Here is a 21,044-nt window from a genome sequence, read left to right as displayed (position 1 = left end):
GCAGAGAGAACAGGTTGTTCATGGACAACACCGTGTTCACACGGGGCAGAGAGAACAGGTTGTTCATGGACAACACCGTGTTCACACAGGGCAGAGAGAACAGGTTGTTCATGGACAACACCGTGTTCACACAGGGCAGAGAGAGCATCCGCGCTGGTCTCTGCTGTAACAGTGCTGATTGCATCATGAGGCCAACCCTCATGCTGCCCTGTATCCTGATCTAATCTGCCCCTCCTTCAGGTACCACCTCCTACAACATGAGAATTTAAGGGAATTCTGACACATACCGTCCATCACAATTAGTGTTTTTGATGCCTTGAAAAAGCACAATAGTTTCGGGGTCACAGTGCAGAAAGGGTACAAACTCCTCCTATGACGTGAGGAATAATGAGGTAGAGGCAAAAAATATGGCGGCAGGAAAGATTCCCTGAGACCTGCAGAACACAGGCATCTAGGGGTGCTGCCAGGTGTTTTCTTCTATGGGATTGGCTGCTAATCATTTTTTTTTTAAAAAAAATACTAATGACTTTTATTTAGTTAGGAAAGTGGGTGTTTATGTAATATGTACTATTTTTAGAAAATAAAAACATCGTAGCATCAGGATGGCTCCCAAAGCATATTGCTGGGGACTTGACTGTTTTCTTCCAAGCATAAGCTACCTAGACAGGCGTTTGCTGTCAGAATCTATTGTCCCTTAGACAGAAACCACGTCAGATTCACCAGCTGCCAACACCTGCTTGCATCTGGCCAGAGAATGTCCTGCACGCTCTCTTGACATGGAAAGGAACAGGGGTTAGGTTGTTCTGTGATAAAGGCTTCTGGGACCTAGGTCCTGACCCGGCACCCTGCGGCCTCCAGTGAAGCTGCCTTGGTTGCCATGGTTCCTGGAATCCTGAGAACCAACCACAGGAATGTTGTCTGGCCACAGTCCCTGCCACAGGGGCCCTGCTCTGCCTCGGTTTCATTCCCCTGCAGTTTCTGTCAGAGCTGGGGAGAGGAGGGAGTGGCCAGTGAGTGGGGTTTGTGGGTTGAGATTTTAGGAAATTAATCATTGTACATGATACACTGAAACCAAACCGCAAGAACTCCAAGTGAACGGTGAGGTGGCTCTGCTGCTCTCCCTCGCCAACCCTCCCTTATCTGGTGCTCCTCACGCCCTCCATGTCCTCCCCGTTTTAAAGCTGAACTGTGTGCCGCTCTCATGTGTCCCCTCGGTTTCCTCCTGCTGTGGACAGTGGGATGCGCCTGACTTCTGAGCAGATCACCGGCAGTACGTGCCTGGACGCAGGCCAGCATGGCACATACAGACCTGTGGGGAGGGGGGTCCCTCCCTCCTGGGCAGGCGGCCAGCTCTGGTTAGGAAACACTTGGAGACCACTCAGCTTGGGTGTGCAGTGTTGTGCAGCTGAGCCACACAGCACGGTGCAGTTGAGTTCTTTCCGTCCACCCTGTGGCCAGTGCTACCCCTCTTCAGCCTTCTGCGCTGTTTCCGCTTGGCCGAACCTTGGCTCGCCCCAGCCTTCTCTGCGGAGCCCGACCCTCGGCAAAGCCCGACCCTTGGCACTACCTGACTCATAGGATGTAGGGTATGGGCCGTTCTCCAGAGGACTGCCTTCCTCACCGCCTCTCTTCCCTCAGGCCGGAGGGTCTGTCAGAGTCTCCACAGTGTTAGAGATGGTTTATGAGGGCTCCGGCCTAATCCAGCGATGGAGTCATACTTTGGAGGTGTTGAGAGACGGTGGAGTCTACTTAGAGATGTGTTGCTGGTTGGGGGGTGCTTTGGAGAGATCCCCCAACCCATGCACATTCCCTTCCCAGCTACTTGAGATGAGCGGCTCTCCTCACCACACCCTCCTGTCATATCTCTGGCTTGCCACTGGCATAGAAGCAGTGGAGCCGTGGACTGAAGCTGTGACCCAAAGTCAGTCAGACCTTTAGGTTGCTAATGTCAGCTACTTGGTCACAGCTGTGGAAAATGAACTGGTATAAGCCACTTTGGACACGGCCTGCGGGACCCTCTGTCACAGGTCTTGGTCTCGTTCCATGCAGGAGGTCATCAGTCTGCTCCTTACTCATGGACGGGTGGGACCAGTGTGAACTGGAAAACCTTGAGCTGGGCTGTGCTCATCAGCGTCGTCTGCTGTATTTTAAGTGGCTTCCACTCCGCCTCTGGAGGCCTTGTCATGTGTGCACCCCAGTGTTCCTTTAGTGTTGATGTGCAGTCCCGCAGTGGTGGTGGTGGGGGAGGGTTACGTAAGAGCTGGGTTCTGTCTGTTCTGTCCATCAGCAGTTCCTGACATCCTAGAATGAGCTCCACACACCGCGGTCTAGGGAGAACAAAGCCAGTGTTTCACAGCAGTGCCTGTGTGGAAGCCCGAGTGTTGAGCTGCTGCTTGTACCACAGTAAGCGCACATAAGTGTGTGTGGAAGCAGCACGGGCAAGTGTCCTTCCAGGCCATTGTTAAGAGTAATAAAGTCCAAGCAGGTCCTGCAGCTAGAGACACACTGAGTCAATAAAGGACAAAATTTGGGAAAGAAATGATACTGAGTCATCAGAAGTTGATCAGACCTAAGACCACACCTGGAATAATCAATCAGTTCCTAGCAAGTTAGCTTCCCCTTCCACTGGAATTCAGATCTGAGGCCATTTGACCTGGGCTCCTAATGTAGACCACACTGAGCACACTGCCGCCCAAGAGTAGATCTTAGATCCTGCCTGGGGCTCATCTATTAGAGCAGGCGTTGGACTCTTGAGAACAGAGGCACAGAAGGTGTGGCTGCAGCCTGGGAAGGCCCCTGTGCAGCCTCCAACGCCTCCGTGTCACCACACAGAGCAAGTTGACAGAGGTACTGGGGCACAGTTATCCTCTGTGACCCTGCTGAGCAGATATGGCTGCCGGAAGTGATGTGGCCAAATAAAAGGGCCATGTGTTTGGAAAAACAGTGTGAGTCTTGCTGGTGGGGTTGGTGAGTTAAACTGCTCTCCTTCCCAGTTGTGTGTGAATGGGGAACTCTATGCAGGCACACACACACACAGCAGGTCCTTGGCATCAAGTCTCCTGCTAACCAGGACTACCCTGGACAGCAAGGAGGTGAGCATTTGAAGACAGCAATCAGCCAGTTGCTGGGACGAGGTTTTACTCAGTTCCCAAATAGAAAGTAGAAAATAGTAGCACCTTGGACTTAGCTGCTTCCTTTTTGTTACTAGCTTTTATTGTTACTGCTAATTGTTGAGGCCATTTCTTCTCGTGATTTCTGTCTGATCGTCTTGACTTCAGGTCAGCATTTTGGGCTCAGGGGGACCCTGCTGATGCACACCTAAGCTCCTGTATCTCAGCATCCCTGCAGGGCCTCTGACCTCTCCAGGATGCTGCCATCATCTGAACCTGATGTACTGTTCTGTGCGTTCTCCTGGGGGAAATACACTCCTGACAGAAGGGATTTCTTTGAAAAGGCAATGGAACACTTCCCAGATTCTTACTATACTTAAGATAATGTAGGTGTAAAAGTGAAATTACTCTGAAAAAATATATATATACACACACACTGTTTATATATAGGAGATTCAAACAGAGAATGAAGGACTCAAGATGTATTTCCAGATGAATGAGAATATCTAGGGACTCCTCTGTCTTTCGTGCTTTGATGGTAAACTATTTTTTGGAGTCACTGAGTGAAATGGCGTTACACATGAGACGCCCAATTTGCCCGTTAATTGTCTTTGAAGTGACCTTATTTACAGTAAAAGTATTTCTCAGGCTTCTTTAAAAGCCCAGCTCAGGTCAACACTCTAAAAATTATTAATTCAAAAATTCTTCTTTGTAGAAAAAATAAAGGAAAGTCAGTCTCCCAGTGCAGAATAGTTTCTGATGTCTGATCAGAGCAGTCAGTCCCAGCGACGACATTTGTGGTGCTTCACCTGCACGCAGCAGCTAACTGGCGCCCGGGTGCATGATTGCTCCTCAGGCAGCTGCTCTGAGCAGAGCCGAGGCCTTGGGTGGAAGCGGAGAGGTATTCTTGGCACTGTGGTACTTCCCATACCTCTGTGTTTTACAAAGGAAGTCCCTCAGACTCACGGGAACTTTCCATTTTCCCATCTGTCTTCCTGTCTTAGTGTGGGGGATCCAGGGGGAACAGGTGGAGGAAGTGGCTCCTGCATGTTGGGATGACCCACCAGCCTGCCCCGGCCTGATAACACAGCTCTCAGCAATAACTGCTGTCATGATGGCCCCTTGGGCCCCAGAGCTCCTCGGCGTTTCTCAGCAGCCTTTGAGCAAGCACCCGCTCGAGGATGTGGCCACTGTGGGGTTAGCTGCAACCCTAAGTTCTGCATCATCCCAAATAGACAAACTTGGAATTTCGGGGATTAAATACTGTTTTAGCTTTTTAAAACATTACACAGATCAATGTTATGAAGTTAAAAATGCCTTTTATTTCTAAAATACCTGTTTTGAAGTCTAAGCATTTCATAAAAACAATCTCTGAGGACCCGCAGTCCACTTTGACCCTAGTATTTGCTTGCCTTCGGCGCAAACTTTGTATCAGAAGCAGGCATAGCAAAAATAATGTATGTTCTACAGAAAACCAGAGTCAGCAGAACTCAGTGCCTCTGTGCCGGTCGGCCGGCTGCTAGGACCAGTCTTAAGACTCCTTCCCACCCAGGCTCACTTCCCATCACAGCATTGCTGCTCCTCACTCCTCCAGAGTCCTCCTCCTGCCCCCTCAGTTCCCTGGCTACAGAGCAGGCTCAGAACAGCCCAGGCACCCTGGAGGCCTTCGCTGATCCCATAGTGCAGTCACCACCCCTGTTCCTTATCATCACTAGCACCATGCCTGTGGGGTGCACTTGCACAGAAACTCTGGAAGCCTCAAAGGCAGCGTACCTTATCCACAGTGTGCTGCTAGTGTGTGTGTGTGTGTGTGTGTGTGTGTGTGTGTGNGGTTAGCTTTATGGTTAGTGTTAGGGTTATGGGTAGGGGCAGGGGGGGCGGGGGGGGGAGGGGGGGGGGGGGGGGAGGGAGGGAGGAAGGGAGAGAGGGAGGGAGGAAGGGCGAGCAGGCACTATGTAACTGTGTAGGAGCAGATGGTTTGAATAGCTCTGGGGTTGGCTCACCTCTGGCAAGGCCAGTCTGAGGAGAGACTGGAGACCTGCCGTGTGCTTGCTGCTGTTCAGTTGTGGTGCATTGATGGGTCAACCTCAACCTTAGGATCCTTGTCTTTCTCTTCTGAAGAGGAAGTCACAGGTGTGAGCATCCTTACAGCTTGTCCTGCCACAGCGTAGTGGTATCTTGGGAGCCTGGCCTTAATGTCTGGAGCATTTCCAGGCTGCACACCCACCCCCTGATACCCACCCAGCCCTGCTGCCTGAGCCAGCTGCAGGACATGGGGCCACTTACTTCTCTTTCTTACCCAGGGCACCAGCGTTTGTCCGTTACCAGCCTGCTCGTCTGTCATGGCTTGCTCATGGTTGGTACCAGCCTGGGCGTTGTTGTGGCCCTGCCAGTCCCTCGTCTTCAGGGTATCCCCAAAGTGACAGGTAAGTGGGCACAGCTACATGCCTGCCTCTCCTCAAAGTGGCTCGGTGTGTTGCTGTCATGTGGTCTTGAGGGCACTATAGATAGTTAGCGGAGATGCTCACTCGCTCTGTTTTCATATTCTCTCCGTAATTCCATTTTTCTCTCTCTCTCATGTTAGTAGTTCCAGGAGAATCGGTCCTGTAAACTCATTTCATGGTGCCTTTTTTACCCATTAGTTCCCATCAGAAGGTAGGATTTTGCTCAGTGGAAACGGACCCCTTCTTACTGGGCGTAGAGGAAGCTGGGTAGGCACCTCTCCTCTTGAGTGTTGCTTCTGGCTGCAGTTCTTACTAGGCAGCAGCTCAGCATCGTGGTCTTGAGGTTTCCACCTCAGGATGCTACTCAGAGGCAAGCCCCACCATGAACAAAGCATGATGGGAAGACGCAGGCAAGTGCCAACCAGGACAGAGCCAGAGCGTCATGGGAAGGTTTCAGTAGCATGGAAGGAGACCTCCTGAGTGCTCAGATGAGAGGTGGGAGATGCACAGGAGTGGCTGCCTGGTCCTTCACTGAAGGAGGGGGAAGAGACTGAGAGGAGCCCTGAGTGCTGACACCGCAGGTGGAATACAGACGCTGTACGCACGCACGCCAGGGAAGGCAGCTGCAGAGCAGAGGGCTGAACAAGGCAGCGGCAGCCTCTCCGGGTTCCATCGTGAATCTCAGTTCATTTACCCCTTCCTCTTCCCTTCCTTCTCCCCTCTCTCCCTTCCTCCCCCTCCTTCCTCCTTCCCCCCTTCCCCTCCTTTCCTTCTCCTCTCCGTTCTTCCCCTCTCCCTCCCCCACCTTCATTTTCAGAGCTGAGGAGTAAATCCAGGCTCACACAGGCTAGGCATTCACACTTACCACCCAGCTACTGCCCCAGCTCATAGTCGCTCATTTTTGAATTTTGTTTTTGTTAGGAGTGATACACAGCAGATACCTCAAGTTTTAATTAGCAAGTGTTTTTTCTAATGTTAACGGGGTAGCATGGTGGCCACACATCTGCTACCTGGTGGAGGACCTGGGGCGTGGTTTATGGGTCTGAGTTCCCAGGCAACTGTCCTTGTCCACTCACCCCTGACCCCTCCACACCCTTCCTTCTGTTTTAGTCACCAATCTGCTCCGCACATTACCTTCCTCTTTCTGTGCTGCCTACGGCAGTCTCGTAAAGTGTGTCTTCCTGGCGACTTTATTTTCTCCTCTGTTTCTGCTACTTCCTGCCATGCTCCAGTATCTGGGTGTCTGTCTTTAGTGCCTGTGGAGCCGGTGACATCGGGAGGCAGCACTCCGTCCGTGGCCAGGAGCTGTCTCTGGCAGCTAAGATGAATGAGTCAAACCATGGCCGGGAGACAGGAAGTCCTGGTTTTAATAAACAACTATAAAATTGCTTTTCTCAAGCTCCAAAAACTTTTTGCAGTGGAAATTGCTAGGACCTTCTGGGAGCGTAGGCATTGTGTTCCTGACACTGAGCACATCAGTCTTTGATTTCTTAAGACTTAGGAAAATCAGGTCCATTTGCATAGAGCAAGTGAGGAAATATGCCATGCCCAAAGCTAAAAACTTGCTATTGTATTACTCTAGGGGTGTGTATGTGTGTGTGTGTGGTCCATAGATTCCGGATGAAAGCATCAGATTCCCTATAGTTACAGGCAGTTGTGAGCTGCCCAGTATGGGTCCTGGGAACTGCACCCCATCCTCTGCTAGAGCACTGACTTGCTTACCACAAACTGTCGGCTTTAAGGCTTCGATAACTGAGCATCTACACTAAATGACCAGGGTGTTTCTGCTTCAACTGGCCCATGTGTTAGTGCTGTTTTCCAAGCTGTTGCCTGGGTACGAGTGTGAGGTCAGATCCTGCCCTTTAATACCCTAAGCTGGATGTGTGTTATTAAAGACCTTTGTTGCATTGTCCTCTCAGGGCGAGGCATGGTCTCCTACCACGCACATAATGGGCCTGTTAAGTTCATTGTCATGGCCACAGCTTTTGAGAAGAACAAGGACAGAGCCAGAGACAGCCCGCCCTCTGGCCCCGATCCTCAGGATGAAGACCCCAAGGATTTGCTCGGTGGCGGTGAGGACGGCACTTCTTGCTTGGGCCAGACTGACACCAACACAGCCATTTGGTTGGGAGACTCATCGGGATTGACAGCTCACAAGAGTGACCTGTCTTCATCCTCGGGGTCTCTGAGCCTGTCGCATGGCTCCAGCTCCCTAGAGCACAGATCTGTGGACAGCAGCCTGTGTGACCTCCTGAAGGACCCCAGTGGCTCCCCAAGGAGCAGGGCACAGCGCTCTAGGAGAGCCAAAGCCAGTTCCGCATTGGTGGTGTGTGGGGGCCAAGGCCACCGGCGAGTGCACAGGAAGGCCCGGCAGCCTTCCCAGGAGGACCTGGTGTCCTCAGTGATGGTGTGGCAGATCCCACTGCTGAGCACGTAGGGCGGAGGCTGCTGCCTGGACCAGGGTGGCAAGCAGGGACAGCTCTCAGCGGGTGCAGGCCAAGTGGCACAGGCTGCATCCGTACCACTGGGACCAACTGGAAGCAGCGTTTGGGAAAGGAGCATGCAGCGGTCACATAGCTTCTGCCTTCTCCCACTGCACAGCTGATTCCAGATGTGTGAGGGAGGCAGAGCAGCATTGTGGCTGTTGAGTCACTGAGCAAAGTTCCGTAGTGCTACCGTCTGCCCTGTCATTCACCCGAGGTGCCAAGTGCGCTGACGGCGTCAGTTCCGTCCAGACACGCCTCAGAGAGCTGACAGGGCACTGTAGCGTCCAGGAGCATAGGAGGCCATTAACAGTTCTTAAAATCATTCTATTTGACTTAGACTCACTACTGTTATTTATATCCTATATATTTTTTTAAATCCCAGAATAAAAATTGTAACAATTTAAAAAGACAGGTGACACATTCCAGTCCAGTCAACTTGTTTTGTTTGGGAGTGACTGGGGCTTTTTCCAAAGTGACTGATACGTGTACTGTACCCTTTAACAAATAGCGTTTTTATATTGCATTTTCTATTAAAAATTAACCGTTAACATTTTAGTCAATATTCTAGCTGTAGTGTTTTGCACATAATCTTTGCTTTAAGCCAAAATATTCAATACCCATCAACATTTGGACTCCAGTTTCCATGCCAAATCATCCTTGCCTTCTCACGCTAGTGATAGTAATATCTACGGTGGGACACGTGCGGGTGCAGCCACGCAGGGATGGTACTGGCAGAGGCTCGGGTCCGTGCACTATCAGAAAGCCAGCCCATGGTGCCGATGAGTCAGCCGCTGCCTGCATTCCCTGCCATGCCGGTGACCACCCCCCCCCCAAAGGACATACAGGGTCATGAGAGGCAGCTGTGCATGTCAAGGGACAGGAGTAACCTGTGCTCCGTTTGCCCCACCCGTGTTTGTACATCAGTGTTTTACTTACTGGATGGCTAAGAGTATTTTTTTTAATAGCCTAATTCAGATAGTCACCAGAAACACACTTCTCAGCACTTTACAAATAACTAAAAATGCTAACTTTTAACTTGGCCAAATATTTTCTAAATTGCACATATACCCAAGCTTTCTTAAACTGTTAGCTGCTATCTTGTTTGATAAAAATAAAAGACTTTTTATTTTAGAATGCAGTATTACAAGTTGCCTTTCTTCCTCCCCACCCACCCACCCCTAGTAAAATCCAAAAGGGGAGGATGCTGTCCTCTTCCGTCCATTCAGGCCCTGTAGTGGCCAGCTGCAGAGACTGAACCACGTGAAGGACAGCTCGCGGGTGAGCTGGGAACCTCCAAGGACCCCCGCACTTGGTGGTTCTCACGGCATATGATGACATCGTGAGTTCTTACTGATGGTTTGCAAGACCAGGGTGGACCAGAGGACAGCCGAGATGTACAGATCAAGTTCACAGCCCCGGATGGCAGGCGCCACAAACATTTCCGCTCTGCAGATAGAGGACATGGACGGAGCAAGCTTCGCCGCATCTCGGTACCTGGGAGAAGCAGGCTGGGTGGTGAGAGTGCAGGTGGGAGCTCAAAGGATGGCAAAGCCTGCTGTGGCCTGTGTCTGCTGAGTCCTGGATCTGAGAGTCACAGGTGTGTCCGCGCCCACTGAACAAAGCAACATGTTAAGGCCAGCCTACTTAATGAACAGCCCCCTCGTAAGCCCATATGGCGGAGTCACGTGAAGTTCTCTTAGGCTTGGGAGTGAAGTATGAGCCCCATCATGCTGGCACCCCTCTCTAGGACCTGTAGCCTCAGTATTAACCCCCGGGTCCTGAGAGAGTGTTTCAGGTGGTATGTTGGGTCAGCTCCCAGGGTCATGAACTTGGAGTCTCCTTGGAGGCTCAAATGGAGAAGGACACCTACCACAGCCCTCAAGGCCAGCTCCTCACTGTCTTCTAGCACCATCGTGACATCCCCATCCTGTGTCCCGCTTCCAGGACCCCTCCAGATACAAAGTTTTCGGGACATGGTAAGGTTTTGACAAAATTTCAGAAGCCACAAACGCATCCAAGAGCTACCTACTCTCTGCCTTCGGCTAGCGTTGCCAGGCCTTGGGTCTGAGGTGTGGGAGAAGTAAGTGGATAGCTCATCAGAGTGACATGAAGTAGAGCTAAGGGATCAGAGTGTGATGACAGAACAGGTGGTCATGCCCGGCGGTGGTGGGGCACACACCTTTAATCCCAGCTCTCGGGAGGCAGAGGCAAGTGGATCTCGTGAGTTCGAGGCCAGCCTGGTCTACAGAGTGAGTTCCAGGACAGCCAGGGGGCTACACAGGGAAGCCCTGCTTCCAAAACAAAAGCAAAACCTGGTAGTCAGGATTTGCCCACTACGTCATCACCTGGACCTCAGCATACAAGCAGGCCCTGTAACCAGCCAGTGCTCGGCAAGGTCCCGGGGAAGTGGTCTGGGGTGATAGGACTTGGTGTTCCCAGATCATCACAAGGAAGCCCTGGGCACCCTCCTATAGATTCATCTTCCTCCCCAGAGTGCTGCAAATGCACTCAGCTCCTAGGAAACATGAGCAAGCTGTCCTGAGTCTGTTCGGGCACCAGCAGGCAGCCCCGCCCACCCCGGGGAAAGCCAGAGGCCACCAAGGGACAGGATGACCTATTTGCTGGCTTCTGGCCAGACAGTACCTCAGCTGTGGTGTTGGGCACACAGTGGGGACACTGGGGATGTGTGCAGTCCTCAAGGCCCAGCTTGACAGATCGTGCCACTGAGGGTGGCCTCATTGAGGCAGGGTTGACTGTCCTGCCATTGTTTCAGAGAGATGAGCCAATGTCTGTGAAGCCCTTGGTGCTGGAGCCTGGAATACATGGTTGTAATTAGACGTGTAAGTGTGGGTTCTCTTCCACCCTTCAGCTGAGGACTGTCACTCAGAACTAGGTACCCAGCCCAGCATTGCCTCAAGCATGGAAGACAGTGGTCAGGGCTGGTTACTACAGGATTTATTCATTGGCTCCCCCCAAACAGGTGGCCCACTAGAGCCATAGTCCAGGAGGAGCCCTGACTGGCGCTCTCTGCCAGAGTCTGGACATGCCTCCACTTACTGAGGCTGCAGACCTCAGTAGCAAACATAAGGCTTGTCAACCCCAGCTTAGTATATGCCCTGGGATCTGAAGATGAAGGCCCACATGGTGCCACGTCTTCAACTTGGAGCTTTTCACCCCTACAACCTTTGGCTAAGCCGCACTGCAGACCCAGCTTCCCAAGGCAGAGTATTCACGTGGGGATAGAGAAAGTTCCCCTAAAGAAGAACCTTAGCTCTGATCCAGGGCTTTGATAGTTCTCAACCTTCCAGTGACTGCTCCCCCACGTCCTAGCCCTTCTCTACTCTTATAAGCACACACATATCACATATACACACACAGTCTATATGCACACATTTACACACATAGGTATGTACCTATGCATATGCATACATTCACACACCTGCATGAAGGTCTGTGCCCATGTGTATGCACGTAGGTCTGCACCTGCATGCATTTACACAGTTATACACGGGTGCACACAGGTCTACATCCCTGTGCAAACACATGCACTTACACGCACCTGCACACGGGTGTGCATGTACCCATGTATGCACACATACATGCCCTTCTCTGACAATTGCTGCTTTTTATGAGGGACTGTTTGGGCAATGTTTACTGGAGTGGAAATAGCAGAGGCAGCTGTTGGTCACCCTGGGCTTGGGGCCAGTGCTCCCTGTGATTCTGGAGAAGAATTAACCATTTCTTGGCAAGCAGGGTTGGAAAGCCTTGGCATCTGAGAGCTTCTGTTGGTATGGGTCACGTGTGTATTTCTTTGGTGCCAGCAGAACTCTACTTCCCTGTGAATGTCTGTGCCGCTGGGGGACTCACTGTGGTTCCAATGTAAGACTGTAAAAGACAAGTTGTTGAAGAAGGAGCTCTATGTCTCAGGGAGTTTGGAATGTGCTCCCCTGCTCTGGTAGACCCAGGCTGGCTCAGCCGTGTGGCTACTGTCTAGCGTGCTTGGTTGTCAAGATCAATGGGACAAGGGTAGACAACCTTTTACCAGCTCTTAACCTGGTCAAGACAGGGTCAGCACTGAGCTAGACAAGCTACTTCTGCTGCGCTTCTGGTGTGTGGGCAGGGCACAGAGCCCAACAAACCCACTCACACACCTTGTCATCCAGCTGCCTTTAACTACCTTAGCTGTGGTCAGGAGGCCGTGGACTATTGCCTGGAAAGCTACCATGTAATCCTGACAGCCCTGTGCAAAACCTGACAACTCTGGGGTCTGGTTCAAATGGAGCCTCTGAGCCTGCCCAGTAGAACCCAGCCTTGGCCCTGTAGGAGCCCAAGAAGGACAGTATCCTAAAATCCCATAATCCATCAGGAAACTCAGAGCAGGGTGTTAGTGAGTGATGCCTACAGATGCCAGCTGCGTGGAGGAGCTGCCCAAACTGGCTCAACTCCAGGCTGTCCTTCTTGAACAAGCCTCTCAGAGACAGGCGGACACCGGTGAGACCCCGGGAAGGAAGGAGGACAGAGACTCTTGGAGACTTTCAGAGCCAGCTCTTCCAGCAGTGACGGGCCAAGGAGAGCACAGATACCTGGCATGCATTTGAGAAGGAAAGCAGGAGGAACATGTTCTCTCGACTTCTTGTGAAGAAACAACTGCTTTCTTTAGTGTGTGGGCCCTCCACTGACAGCTGGAAGGTGGGCCCACTGCAGATATGTCCCCTGGAGAAGGTGCCTGCATCCGCCCCACTGTCAGAGTGGAGTTGATGAAGGGAAGCTTGCCCACAACACCCCATGAGTCACAAAGACTGCTTTTGCATTCTGAAACTCTCACTTAGGAGCCCCAATGGGGGAAGGCAGTGGAGGTGGGGGTGAAGGGGAGGCAGAGCCATCTAAAAGGGAGGGGGAGGAGGGTTCGTTGGGTTGGGGAATGAGGCAGGGTTCACTGACTACTCAGTGCAGAGGCCACGGGGCACCATATAGTCTCCAGCATCCCTGGGATCAGCAGGGAATTGTGGTAGGGCTGGGGCAGGTGGAGGGCTACTGACTGATGTGGGCATTCTCCAGGAACCAGCGGGTGCAGGCTGGTGATTCATTCAGGCAGAAGCTACACGAGAAGAGGTGCTCGGACTCCCTCCCACCCAGGGACAGAAGGCAAGGGCCCCACAGGGTAGCGGGGGAGCAGGGTAGGAGAGATTGCTTGTCTGGTCCTTCTAGCCAGCCCCTGCTGCTTTTCTCATTTCCTGCCCCTCCTACTGGAGAACAAACAGCTTCTGGGTGCAGGGAGAGAGGCTCTGGGGGAGGAAATGGGGGGAGGGCATGCTCTCCTGGCACAGCAAGGCAGCTGGCCAGGCCTGCCCAGGCTGACCCACTTCCCAGGATGCTAGGAGCAGAAGCAGGAGCCAGAAAGAAAGAAAGGCTAAAGGTCTGTCTGGCATGGTACCAGCATACACACACTGCCACAACTTCCTCAAGTCCGGAGGGGTGAGGGTATTCAAGAGCAGCCAGCCTAGGTGACTGTATGCTTTGGAAGGGCCATTCTGGGCCCTGCAAACCATCACCCTTTAATCCCAGACAGCAGCGGGGAAGCAGGCCAGCCTGTCTGCTCTGAACACATGGGTCAAGTTTGCCAAGTGGTCTGGTTTCCGCCAACGTTTATGGAAATAGTCTAGGCCCAGTTTCAAACCCCAGTGCCCACCCTGCCCCAGCTAACTTCTCACACGAACGAACGACACCTGCTTTTGCCCAAGCCAGTTTGGGGCAAGACAGAGTGAAAGAGGAATTCCAGTTTCCGTCCCCTTCTGCCAGCTGATGTCTTTGGAAAGACATGGGGAAGCAATGCAGGACCTCAGAGGACCCCTCTGGGCAGCAGTACTCACAGCACGCTATAGGTTCAACCTCAGGGACAAGGCACAAGTCTTAGCTGAAAGGGGCATGCACGGTGCAGGCTGGGGCCTCTGCCTGTGCAGCCCTCTGGGCAGTGCTCTTCATTCAGTCGCTTCCTTTCTGCCCTTTGCTTGTGTTCATTGTTTGCATTCAGTCTTCTGTTTTTGTCTTCTACTTTTGTTCATTTATTTCCTCGCAGCGTTGTGAATGGAAGCCAGGGCCCTGCACATGCTTGGCATACGCTCTTCCGCCGAGCTGCACCCCAGCCTTCATATGTTCCTTATTAAATGTTACATCTGCTATAAACTGTAAAGGAATCCATAATGGATTGGCAACATCAAGATGCTTAAGGTCATCTGGTTCATGCCCAGGCTGATTGGTAAAACAAAACAAAACAAAAACAAAAGAACCTTCTATTTATACAGCCAGGATGCAAAACTTCTGTCTCAGTGCCATGGGTTGTAGCCCAAAAAATAGCAAAGCTGGGGGCTACAAACCACAGTTCTTAGGGCATAAGTCTGTGGCTAAGGTCTCTCACTGTGGGCCCTTGGAGGGGGTCCCTTTGTGTCTGCCAGCTTTCGGTGTTCTATGGCATGGACACACGCCTCTCTCTGAACCTCTCTTTTCTTCATGACTTTGCTCTGTGTTACCTGTCTGTCTGTCTCTTCTCCCTTTGGGACATTGGCTGTGCTGGTCTGGAACCTCCCTGCTCTGACAGCCACCTCTGTGAAAACCCTACTTCTCAATATAGTTACATTCTGAGTGGGGGTGGGGATGGGAGACCACCATTTTTTTTATGATAGTACACAATTTATCCCTTGGTAATCTTTGAGGTTTCCAGAGTACATTATCTAAGGGAATTAATTATTTTAAATTTTTGAGAATTTGCTACTTCAGACTATACTCATTAAAAATGACTGGAAAATTAGTTTTTGTAGTGATTTTAGGAGCAAGAGTGAGATAGATGGGTATCTTATTTTTACTTGGATTCCTGTTATGTTAAACTGTATACGGCACCAAAGCCATTGTTGATGTTCCAAACTGCATGGCATTCACCAAAAGAGAACAGATTTGTGTGACAACATGTACCTTGGCTGCCAGGGCTGGCACAGGACCGACCAAAGCTTGTGCATTCTGGCTCCTGGGGCTGTGCCTTCTGCAGTACAGAGCGGTCCCCCTCTTCCAGGATGTCCATCTGGAGCTGCCTGATCACTGAATGCACAAGAATCCTGCCGTTTGAAGTGAGTCAAACCACTCTGAGAGGCATAGCTTATGGGCACAATTATACTGTACTGGACGTGGTGGCTCTTGCCTGAAATCTGAAATCATAGCACTTGAGAGTCTGAGGCAGGAGGGTTGCCACAAGTTCAAGGTCTATCTAGGACACATCATTTTTCCTTGTCAAAACACCAAAACCAAACTGTTGTAGGATATTTAACTATGCAAAAATGTGTTTTATTTTTTAACTATGCAAAGATGTGTTGCATTTGTTTATGGTGCAGAATATTTGTTTAACTATGTAAACATGTGTTGCATTTGTTTGCTGTGGGACAATGGTCTGTATCCTGTCAATTATATTTTATTTTTGGTTGTGAGCCCAGCCTTTAACGGCTGAGCCATCCCTCCAGGCCTCAATTATATTTTAAATAAACGCTGATTGGCCAGTAGCCAGCCAGGAAGTATAGGCAGGGCGACCAGACAGGAAGTAGAGGCAGGTCAATGAGAACAGGAGAATTCTGGAAAGAAGGAAGTACCTTCTGCAGTCCTGTCCCAGCCACAGAAGAAGCAAGATGTGACTACCCGGCCAAATAAGGTACTGAGCCATGTGGCTAACACTGATAAGAATATTGGGCTAATATAAGTTGTAAGAGTTAATAAGAAGCCTGAGCTAATGGGCCAATCAGTTTATAACTAATGTAGACATCTGTGTGATTTCTTTGGGACTTAACGACTACGGGAACAGGGCAGGACAGAAACTCAGTGAACATTTGTTTATGTTCAGGAGTATTTGCTTAGCTATGTAAAGATGTTTTACTTTTCTTTAATTATGTAAAGACGTGTTGCTATTTTCCCTTGCCTGCACCTGATTGGTCTAATAAAAAGCTAACCAGCCACTAGTAAGGGAGGAGGTACAGGCGGAACTTCCCAGTAGGGATGAATAAGTAGGAGGAGGAATTTAGGCTCAAAGATAAAAGAAAAGGAGATGGCAGGGAGAAGCCAGGGGCTGGCCAGACAAACACAGAGGAACTAGAAAAGTAGGGCTTACAGAATGAAGAAAAGTAAAAAGCCCCAAGACAAAGCACAGTTGAACAGAAACAGGTTAAGTTCAAAGAGCTAGTGGGACAAGCGTGAGCTAAGGCCAAGCATTCATAACCAATAGTAAGTTTCTGTGTCTTCGTTTGGGAGCTGGTTGGCAGCCCAAAGAAAATGCCAACCACCTCAGACTGACAATATTTAACTTATAACAAAACATGATCAAGATGGAAGGGAGTTCCATGTGTTCTCATCGGTGCTCATAGCCTTCTGGCTTTGTATTCTGTAGCAAGGACCTCTGTTTATTTGGAAAGGTGGCATTTCATCACCAAAGAACAGGCGTTGGGCTTGGTATGAGGGGAACACTGCTCTACCTGTATAAAACGTGTGACCAGGAACAAGTCCATTACATTTCACAAACCACAAGTCGACGATAGACTGCAAATCCCAGCTTCTTAAGCCCATATGGCAATCAGTTGTGGGTCACAGAGCTGTTTGGACAACAGTAGAAGGGTGTGCAAATGCCAAACATCCATCTGAAACCAAACGTGTAATGCATTCGGGTGTTTCTTGCAGCACGCACTCCATTGCAGGGCACTTCTCTGCAGCCGTGGTTCTGAGCACGTGGCGTATGCACTCTGCACTGTGCCTGCTCTCATGCCCAGTGGTGCCATTGGATGCTGCCTGTGACATCTAGGTGCAAATTCCACGCTAATGCCAGGAAGGGCAGTGTGTTTTCAGTGTATGTACAAATTGTCTGCTCTCACAGAAACAGCGTTTAATTACAGAAGATGAAGACTCCCAGTATTTTCCTTCTGACAACTCTCAGCATGTCAGTATCAAAATTAGTGCATTTTGTTTGAACATTTCATTTTAAAAATTGCTGTTGTTCATTGCGTACTTGAGTTTTATGAAAAAAATTGTTCAATGAATTTTGTCTTAGAATTAGGCAAAAATTCCGATGACTTATGAAATGGCCCCACACATAACTTCTGCTGTTCCGTACTACATCTTTACATGGAGTAGTGCTCTCCGCATTCACAATTATAAAATAAAAATATCATCTCAGGGCTGAAAAGATGGCTGAGCAGTTAAGAGTGTAAACTTTACTGCTGGCCAGCTCGGTTTAGCTCCCAGCATACCTGCCATGTGGCGGTTCCCTAGCTCATCTACTTGCACCACCAACTCCAGAGGAGCTGACACTTTTGGCACCCATGGGCCCCTGAACTCACATGTACACACCCCACGCAACATGCAACACACAAACATGTGGTTAAAAAAAATAAAATCTTGAAAACATTATCAATCAACTCTGGAAAAAGCAACAAAGATGCTTTGTGTCCTACAAGATCAAATAATCAGTGGAAATATATATTTTTCCTCAAAAGTAAACAAGCACACCCATCTCATTAGTAGGCCGAGTTCCTCTTTAATAAATGGTAAAACCGTACATGCCAAATGATTGATTTAAAATAAATTTCTTTATGATTCATCATTTATACAAGTTTGATTTGTATACTCATGAAAGTGAAATCTTGTTCCACTGCAGAGAGTTTGTTTTCAGTTTATTAACATGTTTTTAAGAATATCTCAACTATTAAGTTTTTTTTTTCCTTTTAAAGCTATTCTCAAAAAAATGTCTACTAGGATTCACACTGTAAACCTGCTGGCTTATTAAGGGGATGATCGCCGTACTCACTTGATAAGGATTTATCTCCTTTCAGAAACTGATAACTGCTGAACCTCCAGCCCACATAGAGCAGTATCAAAGACAAGGAGCTGCAGACATCTGGGCTAAACCCGCATCTCCATCACTCACAGCTTTCAACCCGGGAGGATATGGAACTCAGGAATGCATCTTGTTGTAGTCAGTGCTAAGGAAGGAGGTATCGGCTCAGAGTGGGGTCATCTGTACTCTAAAGTGCCTGGAAGGACCTGGCATGCAGGATCATCTCACACAGGCATCCATTTCCATAGCCACCCTCACATTGGACACATCACAGACAACACACGCCGTATGACCTCTGAGTACCAGGTTCTCAGGCACTGGTCTGCAGTGTGTGGTCTGCAGAGTGAGGAGGGATCAAGCCACGCAGCCACTGCATTTAAGAAGCCTCTGGAAGAATCCATATGCAGGTTCATCACTGCACTGCGGGGAGTGGCTTGGTCAGACAAGGCAGACTTAAGGGGGTCCCGTGGGGGACTTCTTCCCTCTCATACAGCATGCATTGGATTTCGGTGAACCAACAAACATCCAATTATTTATTTTTATGCCAAGAAGCTGGAAGTACTTAGAGTAACTGGCGCCATTCCTGACCATTATTGGAATTTAATTGCTTGGGGGAATGAGGAGCAGTGTAGTACATGGAGTCTTCTGGGCTTTTTTTTTTATTATTACTTATTTATTTATAAAAAGCCTGGGGACTGTCTGGTGTGGCATGTGCAAGAAAACAATACCCAGTATTTGACAGGAGCCAACCAAAGCACACGAGACTAGAAAAAGAGTTCTGTGATTACGACCTATGGGCCACCTGCCTCTTCTACTTCCCCCATAAAGGGACAGGTAGAGCTGAGAGTTCCCACGCTAGTGATAGAATCAGGTGAACACCCTCCCTGGAGAAAGATGGCTCCACCTCTCAGTACATAGCACACACCACCGTCTTCAGTCTGAGGACTGTACAATGGGTACTGTAATGGCAGCAGAGAAGCTGAGAGTCTCGTCCCTGTCAGGTTTGGGAAGGGTGACTGTATTAGAGGTTTAGTCTGTGGAGACCAAATGCTGCTAGTGACCTGGACCTACCCACTTGTACTGGATACCCAAGGTGTAAAAGGTTCAATCAGAGTCACAACTGACTTTGGCAGATACCCATTGTCTTAGTTAGGGTTTCTATCACTGCAAAGCGACACCATGGCCACAGCAACTCTTACAAAGGAAAACATTTAATTGGTGCTGGCTTATAGTTCAGAGGTTCAGTCTTTTATTATGGTGGGACATGGTGGTGTGCAGACAGACAAGGTGCTGGAGAAGTAGCTGAGATTTTTGCTTCTTGCAGGCAACAGGAAGTAGTCTGATGGTCTGAGCTAAGCTTGAGCAAAAGAGACCTCAAAGCCCACCCCCATAGTGACACACTTCCTCCAACTAGACCACACCCACTCCAACAAGGCTACACCTCCTAATAATGTCAGGCCCTTGGAGGGGGGGGCAGTCATTTTCTTTCATGGTGATGTGTCTTCATTCTTCTCAAGTCCACACTGCTGTTGGGGTTTTTCCGGGGCAGGAGGATTTAATAGCATACACTATTACTCCCATCAGGATCACAATCCAGGTCAGTTTCAGGACCTCAGAAGGTACAAAGACCTTCCAGGCGTGGGGCGGATGTCCATGAACATTTTCTTACAGAGTGAAGAACTAAAGGAAGTAATTGAGCTTACCTTCCCAGACGCTAGTGCAGGAGGGTTAGTGTTCCCTACTTCACTATTTATAGTCTCAGTTTCAGTGAAGTTGGTGAAATTTGCAGAGGTGTGGTAGTTGGAAGTTCTTTGTTAAAAATCCCTGGGTGACAGGGTCGGTAGAGGGGGTGGGTAGGACTGCAAATCCCCATGGCCCTGGACAACAGTGATTTTCCCAGCATCCAGAGCTGGGATGCTGGGTGCTCTCGGTGTAGGGAAAGCCATGAAGAGGCTGTTTCCTGATCAGCTTCTGCCTCCTCTCCACCCACGTGTAAATAGAAACGCACTAATGGACCTTGAGAGTCTCTCGCAAGTTTGAGGGAAAACTGAAATTAATAATGAAAAGGGTCTCAGCCTCAAGATTGCCTATTTGTGTTGTAACGAACAGAAAATGGAAGGTCTAATTCCTGCAGTTTGCGGCTTTCTGCCAAGATTGATGCCTGGCTAATGAACAAGAAGGGTTTTTACAACTTTGGTATTGTACTCAGAAGGGCTGATGGTATAAATTGGCCAAGCATAGCAAAGCCGGGAAGAAAGCAAATGTCCTCTGAAATCTAGCCATGGGTAATTTGCATAAAGCTTTTAAAAGTAGCATTTACCCGGTCCAACCCTGACTTGTCTCACTCACACACCCCAGGCTGTCCACGTAGGAGGGAAGGCCTTGTCTAAACACCAGGAAACATCCGCGGGTTGGTACGTTTCTCTATCCCGAACTTTTTAAAGATTCCAAACACTATCAAGATATGACTAAAGGGTTTTTTAATTACTACGCGTGGCATCGTCTCCAGTGGGACCAGAATGTAGCATTGGAGTCCAACAGCTAAGACGGCCATAGGCGGAACCCATTCTACCCTTTGACACCTGTTCCCGGTGTCTTTTGGGTTTGAGGAAGACTCAACAGGTCATGCCCACAAGATGCAACGGGGGGGGGGTCTCGTTACTGGAGGCGCCCCGTGCTCGGTGGAGCAGTTGTCTAGGCCCGCGGTTGACTGCCAGGAGCCCCTCTGCTCCCTGGGCCTCTGCTCCCTGGGGATGGAAAGGGTTAAGTGCGGAGGCGCGGGAGCAGGGGGCGAGCGCAGGCCCGGCTCACAGTAGACCCTCGGAGGGCGAGCTCAGTCGCAGCCTGGACCGGCGGACCCCCAACCCGGAGGCTGTGCGCGGGACCGCTACGAGGTGCACGCGCGCCCGGGACGTGGGCGGCCGCACAGCTCGCGCTCCCTGCGAGCGCAGGACGCACACAGGAGTGAGCGGCCGCTGCCAGCCCAGCGGTTGGTGGGGGAGCAGAGGAGCCCAGCGCGCTCCCGGCGGCGGGAAGGCGCGCAGCATCGCGGCGCTCGCTCGCTCGCTCGCTCGCTCGTACAGGTGCGTGGAGCCTTCGCCCGCGCCATCCACCCTCCACCCGCCACCGCCGCGCTCGTACAGGT

At 50.2% G+C, this 21,044-nt stretch overlaps 1 protein-coding gene across 1 annotated transcript in view; it reads left to right on the top strand.

Moving 5' to 3' along the window:
• Arhgef10 (Rho guanine nucleotide exchange factor 10) overlaps nt 1-9,178 on the top strand; it is a 70,684-nt gene extending 61,506 nt beyond the window's left edge. Inside the window, exons 27-28 of the mRNA XM_050136507.1 lie at nt 5,414-5,536; nt 7,474-9,178. Of these exons, the coding sequence (XP_049992464.1) occupies nt 5,414-5,536; nt 7,474-7,991 (641 nt within the window). The 3' untranslated portion in view covers nt 7,992-9,178. The remainder of the gene's footprint in view (nt 1-5,413; nt 5,537-7,473) is intronic.
• The last annotated feature ends 11,866 nt before the right edge of the window (nt 9,179-21,044 follow it).

Source organism: Alexandromys fortis, unplaced genomic scaffold (assembly GCF_014885135.2).
Source record: "Alexandromys fortis isolate MF-2015 unplaced genomic scaffold, M_Fortis_MF-2015_v1.1 scaffold_3, whole genome shotgun sequence".
NCBI classification, from domain to species: Eukaryota; Metazoa; Chordata; class Mammalia; order Rodentia; family Cricetidae; genus Alexandromys; species Alexandromys fortis.
Note: the sequence above shows the minus strand (reverse complement) of the source record. Positions and strands in the feature narration are given on the sequence as shown.